The sequence below is a fragment of the Danio rerio genome, chromosome 9 (genome assembly GCF_052040795.2).
Source record: "Danio rerio strain M-AB ecotype USA chromosome 9, GRCz13ab, whole genome shotgun sequence".
Taxonomy (NCBI): Eukaryota; Metazoa; Chordata; class Actinopteri; order Cypriniformes; family Danionidae; genus Danio; species Danio rerio.
Window position 1 is genome coordinate 57243376 of NC_141029.1, and position 14913 is coordinate 57258288.

General features: G+C 35.0%; 1 protein-coding gene across 3 annotated transcripts in view; it reads right to left on the reverse strand.

The window, feature by feature from the left end:
* gpm6bb (glycoprotein M6Bb) overlaps positions 1 to 13581 on the reverse strand; it is a 96415-nt gene extending 82834 nt beyond the window's left edge. For 2 of the 3 annotated variants that reach the window (NM_001013334.2, NM_001362554.2), the window contains 1 exon segment: positions 13493 to 13569. In NM_001013334.2, coding sequence (NP_001013352.2) covers positions 13493 to 13496 — 4 coding nt within the window. In that variant the 5' untranslated portion in view covers positions 13497 to 13569. 3 annotated transcript variants of the gene reach the window in all.
* Between the last annotated feature and the right edge of the window lie 1332 nt (positions 13582 to 14913).

Here is a 14913-nt window from a genome sequence, read left to right on the forward strand (position 1 = left end):
GCAGAAGTATAAATGCACAGCTACGCGCGTTGCATGCGCCGTGGGTTACGCCGGTCACTTGACGCAGAAGTATAAACCAGGCTTTACACTACACACAATTTAGCCTTTACAATTCACCTGTACCGCATGTCTTTGGACTGTGGGGTAAACCGGAGTACCCGGAGGAAACCAACGCAAACGCAGGGAGAACATTCAAACTCCACACAGAAACGCCAACTGACCAAGCCGAGGCTCGAACCAGCAACCTTCTTGCTGTGAGGCGACAGCACTACCTACTGCACAACTGTGCTTCTAAAAATATTATAAAAAATTAAATATGCATTTAGAAAAATGGCAAAATTTGTATTTATTTATTTTTATTTATTTATTTATGTTCTGTTTGTTATTTTGGACCCCCATATCCTGAGGTTATGGCGGGGCGATTTGGCAAAAAAATAAAATCTAGGATTTTTATAAAGTTTGACCGATTCACGGTTTCGATTTCGATTTTTTTTTTTATATATTTATTGTGTCACTAGTCTTCTCAACATTACAACAACATGACTGAAGTAACATTCTCTTTATAAGTAACTTGAAAAACCATCTGGTTAAGGAACATTGTGTTTTTAATGGCCATGCCATACAAAAATCGGTCAACAGGGTGTAAATAAATGTAAAACAAATTCACGAGTTAAATAGCGCTGCTGAAGATTTGAATAAGAAATATTTGTGTAAATGTTGCAGTTGCAGGAATACAGAGGGATTTTTTGCAAGTTTTGCTGAGTCTAGGAAAGATTGGCTGTCAGCTCGGCTTTGACTTTGTCTTCTGATTGAATGTCAGGTTGTAAAGCTGCTGCCTTTTTCTTTAAAAGATACAGTGGAAGAAAAGGACTGAACATGGAAACTGTAAAGCCTAATTTAACCCAATGCGTGAAGTTGTGGACGTATAGCAGGAGCAAATACAAGCACCAGATGTGTGTCTAATATAAAATATTATATTTAATCTATTTTTCTTTTTTCCCCTTTTAAATATCGATCATTTGCTGCGCTTTGCTCCACTCTCTGTATTATGCTGCCTGATCTGTCTGGTTTTCAACTAAGTCTGCTAAATGACGTCATGGTGGCGGCTACTTTCATTTTCACTGCTACAGTCCCTCACCTCTGCTCATGTTCAAAACAAAAGATTGGCGTGGTTTTTCACATGGCAGGCTTTTACGTCCTTCATACATGTTGAGATCGAGTTTATCGACTTGATGAGGGAATTTGTCTTGACAATCCACACAAATGTGACTCAGACTAATTAAACAAGTAAAATCCTACATGACTTCACAGACGCTTTAACAGGCAGTCAAGCAGGTCGCACACCAGAAGCGCCGCAACACGGCACGCACATGACAGTTTAAACTATCACACACCAGACGCGCACATTCACATAATATTTAACATGAAACTAATCAGATGGCGCTCTGTGGCGCGGCTGTGTGTGTATAGAAACCTGTTTAGAATTCTAAAATCCGTCACCGAGAGGCGCTTCTGGTGTGCTTCCTGCTATAAACAGAGAGTGAACCAAAGCGCATTTGTGCCATTATAATGTATTAAATGTATATTTTAAAAAAAAATAAATAAATCGCAATTTCTTGATTTTATTAAAAATTAAATCGTCGTCAAAACGTAAATTTGAATTAATCAAAAACATCAGAAAAATCACCTTGCCCTACCTGAGGTATTATTTTTGTTTTGTATTGTTTCTTTAAAATTTATTATTTCATTTGATCACACAATAAATCAAAGGTTGCCTGATGGTGATCAGAATATTAAGAAGGTGTTGACTGTTGATTCTGGGTCTGGAAGGAGACTCTCCCCTCTTCCTTCATTTTGTTCGTTCTTAGCTGTGTTTTGCCTCTAGATTTAAGTGGGAACGTAACAAGATTTACTCCTAAATCAGAAAGTAAGAAGCTACTTTCAGCCATTGAGCCCTGAATGTTCCATAACAAGGCATTGAACACTGAACTCAAGATTAACAAACTTTCTTTTTTTGTGGGGTGTAATGTATCTGAAAGGTCAAGATAGTAAAGTCACAACGATCTGGAACATTTCGATAAATGATTACAACACGTTTCATTGGAAAAGCATGTACTGTTGAATCATCCTGCACATCAGGCCAAGAAATATATATGATGGAAAAAAAGGGTAAATTTGGATGTGATGTTGACTTCAGGAAAACCACACTGACACACTGCTGAAGAGACACGACGCAGAGATCATTTCTGACAAAGACACGATGACATATTTCCCTCTAAATCTTGACAGGCTATGAACCACCAAATCCAACAACATAAACCCAGCCACACCCAGAGAATCTAAAATATATAAACTCTCATGCGAATCAAATCAAAACATTTCATAGCAAGCCAACGTGATGCTCGTGCTGGTCTGGATGTTGTAAACACTGAGGCAGAGCTGCTGGCAAACTGTAAACGATTAAAAGTGACTAAATCTTTCCAGGAGTCCATTATGTCCTGCTTAAAAAAAAAAAGCATCGTCCTTTTGAGAATGGAAACAGCTACAGAGGAAAAACCCAAGACTATACATTTCAGTTTCTGAGTTCTAGTTCCTTTAATGTTACTGTAGGAGAGTGAATCATGTATTAAAATAATGTATACAGTACATACACTGTAAAAACGGTCCCGAAATTAGCAGTTTTCCGTTGTTTACGTATGCTTTTGTATTGCATTATGAGACTTTCAAGAGTACACACTTAGCTGATGATTTATAAAAGCTTGTTTGGCATGCTGTCCTGGGAGAGAGCCCCGAGCTCAAGGACTCCTCGAGCCTGGGGCTTCCTCCCGTTTGGCAGAGGGGAGCCTGAGCTTGGTGGATCTCAGAACTCCCCTGCTGTGGTAGCTAAGGGAACACGAGGGGTTAGATAAAGGGTCACCAAACTTGTTCCTGGAGGGCCGGCGTCCTGCAGATTTTAGCTCCAACACTAATCAAACACACCTGAACAAGCTAATCAAGGTCTTGCTAGGTATACTTGAAACATCCAGACAGGTGTGTTGAGGCAAGTTAAAGCTAAACCCTGCAGTGACACCGGCCCTCCTGGACCGAGATTGGTGACCCCTGGGTTAGATAAATGCTTGGTTGTTTTGCATGTTGAATGTCTTTGGATGGTGGGAGGAAACCGGAGAACCTGGTGAAAACCCACGCGGACACGGGGAGAACATACAAACTCCTCAGAGAAACACCCACCGGTCCTTTGGGACCAGGGCCGGCGGTGTTCTTGCTGTGGGGCTCGCAGTGCTAACCACTGGGCCGCCGTGTTGCCCAGTCAGAGGTAAAGGAGGAGAAAAGGGAAGGAGGGGGGTTTCCAAAACGAAGATAAGGTGAACTGAAAACTGTGGTTATTTATAGTAGCTTAGGGCTCGTATGATTGGAAGATATTAATTAGCAAATGCGAGACCGGCCGCGATAAATCATAAGCACGTGATCGTCTCGAAATTAGTTTATGAATAAACTTCACTTAAGCTTACTTACAATAACTTGAAAAGTGACTTTTGCTCACATTTGTACTATTTCAAGAGTTCACATTTAGATATTAGCCCCTTTCACACAGTGATACCGGTGAATATCTGGAAAATTTCCGGAACGACTTTACATGTAAGTTTAAAAAAGTGCTGTTCACACAGGTGAGGACCAAGCGCAACCTCTCGCTCTCCCTCAGGAAGCCAATACGGAAGTAACTAAACTGCAATTCATCTGAAATTCCGCTAGTCCTGGCCACTCCTGCTCCAAAACAGAGCAAATTTCAATTGAGCCTACTGTTAGAATGGCCAACTTTACAGCAGAAAAAAAGGTGTTTACAGCCTGGTACAAAAAAAGATTTTGGTTAATACAGCTAATATTACCCTTCATGACAACTGTGAGGGGGTGAATTTTTTTATAACTCATCCGTTTCCTTTATATTAAGTTATATTAAGTTTGCATAATTAAGGGCGTGGTCACTTGATTGACAGCTAGGTCTCGTTGGTCGCCGTCACGTCACCTCAGCTGAATCCTGCAGATTAGCCACTGAACTCGGCATATTTATCGTATTTCTGTGTTGTTTTATGTGGCTTTACACAGTCAACTGCCTTTTGGACTTGTTTCCTACAATTATTAGATGGCATGGCACGCTGAGTGCACTTAATTGTGTTTACAAACCATTCACGTGGCCTCCGTTTCCCATGTGAGTAAAGTTATATACTTATATACCATCTCTATACATGTATTTGTTTTATTTAAGATCATTTATCGTTTATATTTATATATTTATATTTTTTATTTTAGAGCTGTAATGAACTCCAGAATCTGACAGGTTGATTAGCTGTAGGCTCTAGATCAGTCATCTGAAGCGTTGTCACACAGTGTTATGCTGGATTTCATCAATGGTCTTGCATTAACTAACACAGACTATATCTGAAGTGTTTGGAAGTAATTAGCGTTTTCCTCCTGTTGAAAAACGTCATAAGAACAATGTTTAGTGGCTCAATGTATTACAGCAGTGTTTTTAAAAGTCTAAACACTTTATTGATATAGTGTACAACAAAGCACAAGTGGTCAGAACACAAACGAGTCGCAGGTGATGAAGTATTAAGCGTTCTCCCAAAGTAAAGTGTGTCTGAGGCAGGTCCAAGCAAAATGCCAGCAGGTGTCTGTAGCTCCGCCCACTCTCCGCCTCTTTGCCCTTGTTTGGTGACCCGACGTCGGTGTGATGACGCGCGAACAAAATGGCGACGGTTGGCCGCCCCTACTTGTGGCTTCTTTTGCGCTCTTTAGAAACCTATGGGTGACGTCACAGGTACTACGTCTATATATTTTACAGTCTATGGTGAGGACGTTACGGAGAGAGCTCGCCTCCAACAATTGACAGCAGATCTCTCAATGACAGGGTGTGTGTATGAGGGGGGGGTTACACTTACGATATTTGTACTGCTCTACTCATTTAACCTATTAAATGTAATGTTTAGACCATCACTGTGCCTCTCGCGATCTGTTGACTTGCTTATTCACTCTAGTTACCATGATTTCCGGGTATTTAAACTAATTTTGGAGGATTATGGAGCCGGTATGAATTAGCGGAAGACACGCATTTTTGTATGACATGTCCATTAAAAATACAACGTTCCTTAACCAGATGGTTTTTCAAGTTACTTTTAAAGAGAATGTTACTTCAGTCATGTTGTTGTAATGTTTTGAGAAGACTAGTAACACAATTAAAGACATATGTCTAACTTAAAGACATATTTTTACTCTCTTGCCTTTGACTGATGCATGCATATTATTTTTCATTATTTATATTTTAGTATTGCTTTTAAATATATTTCATTGTATTTTTAATACCAGTTATTTTTAGTTTTATTGTGTAGTTTATTTTAATGTAAAGCACTTTGGATCAACTACGGTTGTGTAAAATTGTGCTCTATAAATAAAGTTTGCCTTGCCTTGCCTTTGCCAATTAAAAAAAAAATAATAATAATAAAAAAATAAAATAAAAAAAAATCTTAATCATGAATCGGTCAAACTTTATAAAAAACCTAGATTTTGTTTTTGCCAAATCGCCCAGCCCTATTTCAGACCTAAATGAAAATTTTCTACAGTTAAATACAAAAGAATATATATATATATATATATATATATATATATATATATATATATATATATATATATATATATATATATATATATATATATATAAAAGGTTAAAACCAGTAACCAATGACTTACATAGTATTTGCATTTCCTACTAAGGAAGTCATTGGATACAGGTTTTCTATTGTTATCAACAGAATAAAGGACCTCATAACGGTTTGGAACCACTTGCAAATGAGCAAATGCTTATTAATGAATTTCCTAAAAACAACAACAATAAAATAGAATGCACAAGTTGTCAATCTGACATTCTGCATCACACAAAAGCTGCCATTCATAAAAACATGTAAAATACCCCAAAATAATCAGACGTCTATGATTGGAGCTTGTCTAACTGTGTGTTAGCATGCAGCTGCAGTGCAGGACTCTCTACACTGAAGGAGGCCCCTCATTCACTGCCTCTATTCTCTTCAGGACGTCCCAAAACTGGACCCACTTCACCATAACAGTCTCTGGAGTCGCACAAAGACGCGGCCGATGAACTAAACACACAAAGCCAGCGCTGTGAGAGAGAACAAACCAATGCTCTCACACATTCTCACACTGTTTGTCTGCTTTTTCGCTCTCGCCAGCTTCCTCCGAGCATTTCTGCAGAACTCAAAACACACGCTAGAGTCCACGGCGTAAAACTCAAAGGATGAAGCCACGCCGACTTAACAAGGAAAAGCTTTTGTACTTCAAAGCGTAAATAAAAGCAAGATGTTGGCCTGTAAAATATCAGCAGAAGCAATACTTCAACCAATTTACTTGTTTTGCTTCAAGCCTGTTTGTTGTTACATTGTTTTCCATTGATTATAAAAGAGAATGAGCTGTATGGAGATTCAAGAAAACATCTACCTTTGTGCTCCAAACACCAAATAACAGCATAGAGAGATTTGGAAACAATATTAAAGCCCAGCAAAGAATGCCAGAAGTTTTGTTTGTTAAACTGGATTGCTGTCAATAATGTCTTCTAGAGCTGTTTTATAGCTGAACCAACTTGGTTTCATGATTAACCGGGTTTCCATCCTAACGTGAAGCAAACATTTTCAAAGTTTTGAAAATACAAACTAGAAAACAATTTAATTACGTGCATTTCAACTTGTTGGAGTGGCCGACTATAGAATTGGCGACCTAGCAACCAACAGTAAACAAGGCAAGAATAATCAAATCATTTGGGTGTAATTAAGGCTGCACGATTAATCGAAAAAAGATCACGATCTCGATTCAACCCTACACACGATCTTAATTCAGCTTTTCTACGATTCAGCCAATTATATTTTCTAGGTCCGGACAGAAGCTTAAAGGCGCTCGCACAAGTCTTCACAGCAACATGGACACCTTCAAATGGCGTTAAAAGTGTCACATACTGTATTTACAAGGGATAATTCACCGAGAAATGTCATTTCTGTCTTTATGTAATGATGGGCTCTTGGCTGCAAAATCACACATGAGCCAACTGCAAGCTGTTTGGTTACTGCCGAGTACACGCAGCATGCAAATGACGCCTATTTAGTGAACAGAAGCTGCATAGGCTGTGAATAACAGGTAATGAAGTTGTAAATAATGTTAAGTTTGTTGCACAGAGCGATCGTTTGAGAGAGGCGCTGAAAAAATGATTTGCGTGTGTGAGTTTTATCACAGTGACGGCAGCCATGAGCGGCACAAGGAAGTGAAAATGAAACCTGTGTGCACATCATTTAAATGATCATAACGCATTTTACGGTTAAGATTACGACAAGCATCTGATATGTTTTTTTCTTTCATAGCTAATACATAGTTGAGCATGAAAGTAAATGTTTAACAGTGTCAGTAAAACAACCTTAGCCTATATAATGTTGAATATAATACAAGAAGATATCTGATAATGGCAAATGTCTGATTTTACCAGTGAAAACAAATGATCTAATAATGTTCTCAATGACAAATGACAGGCACATGTCTCAAACATAATAAATCAACTTTATAATTATGAATAGTTGTATTCTGATGTCATCATTTTACAGTGAATTAACAAACAAGAAATATTGAAAGTCTGTTTAAGTCCACCATCATGACTGTACAAAAAGCACTTTAAGCAACAGTAGACCTGCACATAGGCCTAATATTATTGTTGTTTTACCATATCGTCACCTTAGAATTATAAAGATATATCTGACATTTTTGTCAAAATTGAGTTATTAACATATTCTTATTAAATGACAACTTATTTACATTATGGGATGTTTTTTTTATACAACATGTTTTTTTATAACTTTTATTAAGCTTTTAAGCACAAATATTGTTTGCTATATGGATTGCAAAAACTTTGATGCTCAATATCTCAAAATCAGAAGGCAGATAGAACCTTATAATTCAAAGGTGACGATATGTTTGAGAATTAACTATAATAACAGGCTAATCATATAAACCTTTATATAACTTTTAAAGAATCATGAGAAAATCGAGATCTTGATTTTAAGCAAAAAAAATAAATAAAAATGGTGATTCACATTTTAGCCAGAATCGTGCAGCCCTAGGTAAATGTTTGCTAAATGGATTTTCATAAACTAATTTCGAAAGGATCACACGCTATGATTGATCGCAGCTGGTCCCGCATCTCAATCATAATTAAACCAATCAGGTGACTCCAAGCCTTCAATAAATAGCCCGGTTCATTATACTCCCATTATCTTCGTTTTTGAAGAATCCCCCTCCCCCATCTCCCCCTTTCCTCTTTTACCAGTGGGAGCTCTCGAGACCTTACTGGTCTCTGACCCCCTTCTATGCTATACAACCAGGCAAATGTGAATTAGGTAGATTTCCAATAAGTTGTTAGAGAGGCTCAATGTAGTATTGGTAACCTAACAACCAACAGTAAACAAACCAAGCATAATGGAGTCATGTGGACGTAATGTTTGCTATTAAATCAGCAAGTTTGTTTAGCAAATTCATTTCCATCTTGCATTATTTGCACCACCTCACATGAGCGTGAAAGTTATTTTGCTGATTAAGTGTTTTCCTCAATTGTTTCTCATGTAATACTTAATAGCTGGGTTCCAATCCTAACATAAAACAATTCTTTATTCTTTTGCTCTTTAGTGCAAAAAACCAAAATTTCCATTTATGTCAATTTGCAGACAAAAGTTTGGTGCATCCCTACGGAGTTAAAAATAAGATAAACAAATAAAAAAAATAAATAATAATAATAATAAATAAATAAATAATAAAAATAAAAAACGCACTTTGAAACCTGTTTTTCATAACGTCATTGTCATGTAAACAAACAATAAAAATGCAAAAAAAAAAATGCTTTTGTGATGTACATAGCCCCTAAATTACATCGCTAACTACAATTAATGCTGTGTAAACACATAACCTGACCTGATCTGAATAATGACACTATTGTCTTTACTGTATTAAATAACATTGCACTGCATTTTATCTCATATTAAATGAAGTTGGCATCATTGATTGTTATTTTCCAGTATATTACTGTAAACATGCTTGCTTTAATGCAATCTGTATTGTTTAAAGTATTCTATTAAGGATGGTGACTTGACTTTAGGCTCAAGTTTGTACTAAACACTGTAGTCATTTTGCTAAAACTAAAAACAGGTTAATCGGATAACCAGGTGATGAGACAGATTCCTGAGGTCTGAACGTGAACCGACAGACAGAGAGAGAGAGAGCGTTTATCCTTGTCTCAGTGCAAGCCCATCTGGCCTTCAGCCCTTCTTAGTGTCCCAAAGCCCATAATTCAGTCGGGAGCTTTTAAATAGTGGTAAACATCCATGGAAGTGGCGCCTCTCTCTCTCCTCTTCTGCTTATTTCACAGTGGAAACCCAGCGAGTCGACACAATACAGACAGTTCTACTCGCTCAAAACCGCTGTGTCTATTTAAACATGTGCAGGACATATTATACAAGAGTTTACGCTGAGATTAAAAGCATGAGCGACGGCTCAGAAACAATGCTGGATGCAATATAACTGCTGGGTTGTGTTAACTTAACACTGGGACAAATATGAACAAACTAAAGTGTTGGGTTAAACTGTGCAATTCATATTGAATTTTAAAGAATTAACCCAAAGTTGGGTTATGAACCAAACTTCGGGTGAACAAAAAACCCAGCTTTTTTGGAGAATTGCAGAATAATTAAATATACTTAGTCAACTATATTAATGTTGAACTTAAAGATGCATTCTGGGGTTTGTGTATTGGACAAGTGTATGAAAAGTAAATAAACTTGCATTGCCTTGTCTAAAAGCTTGAAAATGTCACATATTCTTAAAGAAAATGCTGGGTTGTAACCCAATGTTGGGTCAAATAAAGACAATCCCAACTATATTGAGTTCAAACTTGTGATTAAATTTGAACTGAAAACAACCAACATTGGTTTTTTTCATATTTGACAAAGTTGTGTTAACACAACCAGCCTTTGTTAGAGTGTGCACAGGTTTTATAATGTTCACAACGGCAAAACTCATAAACAAAATAACACTTGAGGGTCAAATAAGACTAGCATCAAAACAACAAAAGTACAACAGAGCTTCACATTTACTGTTCAAATGAATGTGTCCTGACTGCAAAAACAGAAATAAAAAAAACTTTTCAATGACAACTTTTTCCTACGATTTACAAAAGAGAGCCACTAAAATGTCATAAAGGGTGACAATAGTTTCTATGTGCAAAAATCTTGTCATACTTGGAACAATAATAAGCTAAAATGAATATTAAACATCTTTAATAGATCACAGATTGGCCCACTGCTATCATTAATTTGTCTGAAATCTTTTACTATCCTTCAAACCACTATATTACTTAAATGTCATTCAGAATCACATTTAGTATGATCACTTATATATTTATTTATTTTATTTATTTATTTATTTTCCCGAGTAAGTACAACTGTCTCCTTTCTGTGAAATAAATATAACTGGGAACATTATTTAACTCATAATTTCACATTTTATCTTCACTAAAGTGGTTTTAAACATTTAAGTAGATACTTGATTTTGATATGCTTTCTATGTTTATAAAAAACACTTTTATACATTTAATTTGATACAGATGGCAAAATGGGACATACATGGGACTCTGAATGAACACACAGTAAACTGGATATAAACTATGAACTGGACCTGAATAAAAACTTTAAAAAGATTTTAAATAAATAATATTTTAATTAATTATTTCAATTGAATAATCAGTTCAATGAAAACAAACCATCATAATAAGAGAAATCACTGTAGCTCAAGATTTATTACTTGTATTTTCCAACACGATTGCAAGAAAACAAAGATTACAGCCAAAACTAAACACTAAAATTATGTTAAACTATAAATGTAGGACTTTAAAATGGCCAACACAATTATTGTATTTGCCAGTGAGCATTTGAATCATCAGAAAGTGATTTGTTCAACAAAAACAAACCATCTTAATGAGAAAATCACTGTAGCTCAAGATTAATTTCTTGTATTTTGTATCATAATCGCAAGAAAACAATGATTATAGCCAAAACTAATTTTTACATTAGTCATTTTTATATTGACTAAAGTCATGTTAAACATTAAAATTGAAACTTTACTTGCTTTTCATTTGGCTTATACATATATATATAAAACTACATTTGTATATTTAATTTGATACAGAAACTAAAATGGGACTTCACATTTTTGATTGTGAATGAAAAATAAACTTTAAATATAAAGAGAAAATCACTGTAGCTCAAGAGTCATCTCTTATATTTCCAACAAAATCACAAGAAAACAAAGATTATGGCCAAAACCAAACACCAAAATTCTGCCGATTATAAACTTAAAGATTTTTATACTGACTAAAGTAATTGTAAACATTAAAATAACAACTAATTTGCTTTTCATATGGTTTACAATACTACATTTGTATATTTAATATGATACAAAGACCTTAAATGGGACTTCACATCTTTGATTGTAAATGAAAATAAAATTTGAATATAACCTGTAGAGGCAAAATCTTATATTTTACTAAACAATGATCATTTTTATGATCAGAAAGTGATTTGTTTAATGAAAACAAAACAACATAAAGAGAAAATCCCTGTAGTTCAAGAGATATTTCTTGTTTTTTCCAACAAAATCAGCGAGAAAACAAAGATTATAGCCAAAATTAACTATATATAGTCGCTCATATTTAAGCATTTTGTTATCACTTAAGTAATTTTAAACATTAAAATAAAGACCTCGCTTGCATTTTCAAATTGTTTATATGTATATAAAAACTACTTTTGTATATTTCATTTGATACAAAGGCTACAATGGAACTTCACAACTTTGATTGTGAATCAAAATAAACTTTGAATATAACCTGTACAGTTAAAATCTGGTATTTCAATGATCAGAAAGCGATTTGTTCAATGAAAAAAAAAAAAAAACGTAGTGAGAAAATCACTGTAGCTCAAGATGAAATTATTGTATTTTCCAACCAAATAACAAGAAAACAAAGATTACAGGCAAAACTAAACAGTAAAGTTCTGCCAAACTAAACTTAGGGACTTTTTATATTGACTAAAGTGATTTTAAACATTAAAATAGACACCTCGCTTTTTTATATAGCTTATGTGTATAAAAAACTACTTTTGCATATTTAATTTGATACAAAGGCTATAATGGCACTTCACATCTTTGATTGTAAATAAAAACTCAATTTAAATATAACCCGTACAGCCAAAATCTAATATTTTACTAATCAATGACCATTTGAATGATCAGAAAGTGATTTGTTTAATGAAAGCAAACCAACATAAAGAGGAAATCCCTGTAGCTCAAGATTAATCTCTAATTTGAAACAATAAAATAGACATCTTGTTTGCTTTTTAAATTGTTTACATGCATATAAAACTACAGTTGTGTTTTTAATTTAATACAAAGACTACAATGGCACTTCACATCTTTGATTGTGAATGAAAATAAACTTTGAATATAACCTGTACAGCCAAAATCTAATATTTTACCAACCAATGACCATTTGAATGATGAGAAAGTCATTTGTTTAATCAAAGCAAACCAACATAAAGAGAAAATCCCTGTAGTTCAAGATTAATCTCTTATATTTCCAACAAAATCACAAGAAAACAACGATTATGGTCAAAACTAAACACCAAAATCCTTCAAACTATAAACTCAAAGATTTTTATACTGACTGAAGTCATTTGAAACATTAAAATAGAATCCTCATTTGCTTTTTAAATTGTTTACATGCATATAAAACTACAGTTGTGTTTTTAATTTAATACAAAGACTACAATGGCACTTACACACCTTTGATTGTGAATAAAAATAAACTTTGAATATAACCTGTACAGCCAAAATCTAATATTTTACCAACCAATGGCCATTTGAATAATGAGAAAGTGATTTGTTTAATGAAAGCAAACCAACATAAAGAGAAAATTACTGTAGCTCAAGATGAATTTCTTGTATTTTCCAAAATAATCGCTATAAACAAAGATTATAGCCAAATCAAAGCCCAAAACTTCTGTCAAACTGTAATGCTTGGGTTTGTTGTGTTGTGGAAGTTGAACTGGTTGACATGAGATGTGGTCGCGGTAGGAAATCTCTTTAGTGTAATCCATAATCTCAGTCCTCAATCTCAGTCACCTACACTAATGCTGACCACTCAAACTGTGTCAGAAAGACATAATGAAGAAACAGACAAACTTTGTGGGAAAACAAAGAGCGAGCAGACTGTGATCTGCAATTCAGCCGCGCGCCCGTGCTGAGGTAAAACAACGGTCTCCGTCGAACGGAAAAACAAAACACTGAAACTGTCCAACTTCTGGAGTGTGAGTAGATTGGATAAAGTTATTTTTTTAGGTTTACTCACCCATGTTTGAAGCGTTCCTGCTCTTGTCCTGTTGAGTGTTTATGGGATAACGGAGACTGACTGACACTCGCTCACTCCCGCGCCGCTCTGATGAGGAGGTGCACGAGCGTGTGACGTCAGCGGCAGGGATTACCCTCGCCCCGCCCCCTGCACACAAAAACGACCTGCTGCTATAATATATGATAATAATAATCATCATGACGGTAATACTACCAATAATATACAAATATATTATTGTTGTTAGCAGTAGTATTTATTTATTTATTTATTTGTACGTCTGATATTGCATGACAGTTATAATTAAATTATTTATCAGCAGTAGTATTTATTTATTAAATTTTTTACATCAGCTATTTTCAGATATTTTCTGGTAGTATCAACCACTAGCTGACTATTTTATAAGCTTTGTGATAATAATAATAAAATAATAATAATAATAAAATAATAATAATAATAATAATAAAATAATAATAATAACAATAATAATAATAATAATTATTATTATTATTATTATTATTATTAGTAGTAGTAGTAGTAGTAGTAGTAGTATTATTACTACTACTATTATTATTATTATTACATGGATTACACGGATAAAAGAGAAAAACCGGGGGGTGGGGTTTGGCACGGGCCCTTGATAATGTCTCTGGGGCCGCCTTAAATGTATGGGCCCTTAGAATCATCCTAACTTACCCCCTCCTTGCGGTGCCCCTGATGCTAAATAATAAACAGTGCTGGATTTAGGCATGGGCAATATGGGCGATCGCCCAGGTCGGCATCTTGCTGGGGGCGGCACGGGGAGACAAACAAAGTGCCCCAGTAAAAGCTTTGAGATAAGATTTACTTTATGCAAGTGTATTGAGCAGATATCCAAGAATGAAGATAGGGACTATTTGGCATTCACATTTGGCGTCTTTTGCACATACAAGATTGTTATTCTTTATGTGCAACCGAAACAACGCTGGTGAAAACAAATTGACGCATGAGTGCAGAAAGCTATTCTTTACACGCGCTGCCCCCTGGTCCTGGTTGTTTACATGCACGCCGATATGCCTTAACATGCAAGTCAACAAAACTAAAGTGTATATAATATGATGGTGATTTACTTTGACTAAGCATGGAAAGGAGGAATGATGGGTCAAGGAGATAACTAAGAATTAATATTAATTTTTGGCCATGAGTTGAGTCTAAGACAACAGGTAATTCTATAAAACATATATTTTTTGAATTCCATCGAACTGTCATAATTAATATTCATGCAAAACTCTTTGAATATTACTCCAATTGTGTCTTTACAGTGTTTTTCGGTTACATTTGATTTATGTTGTTTGTTGGAATAATAGTTTTATAATAATAATAATAATTATTATTATTATTATCATTATTATTATAATTATAACAATAAACAAATTGTTACATTT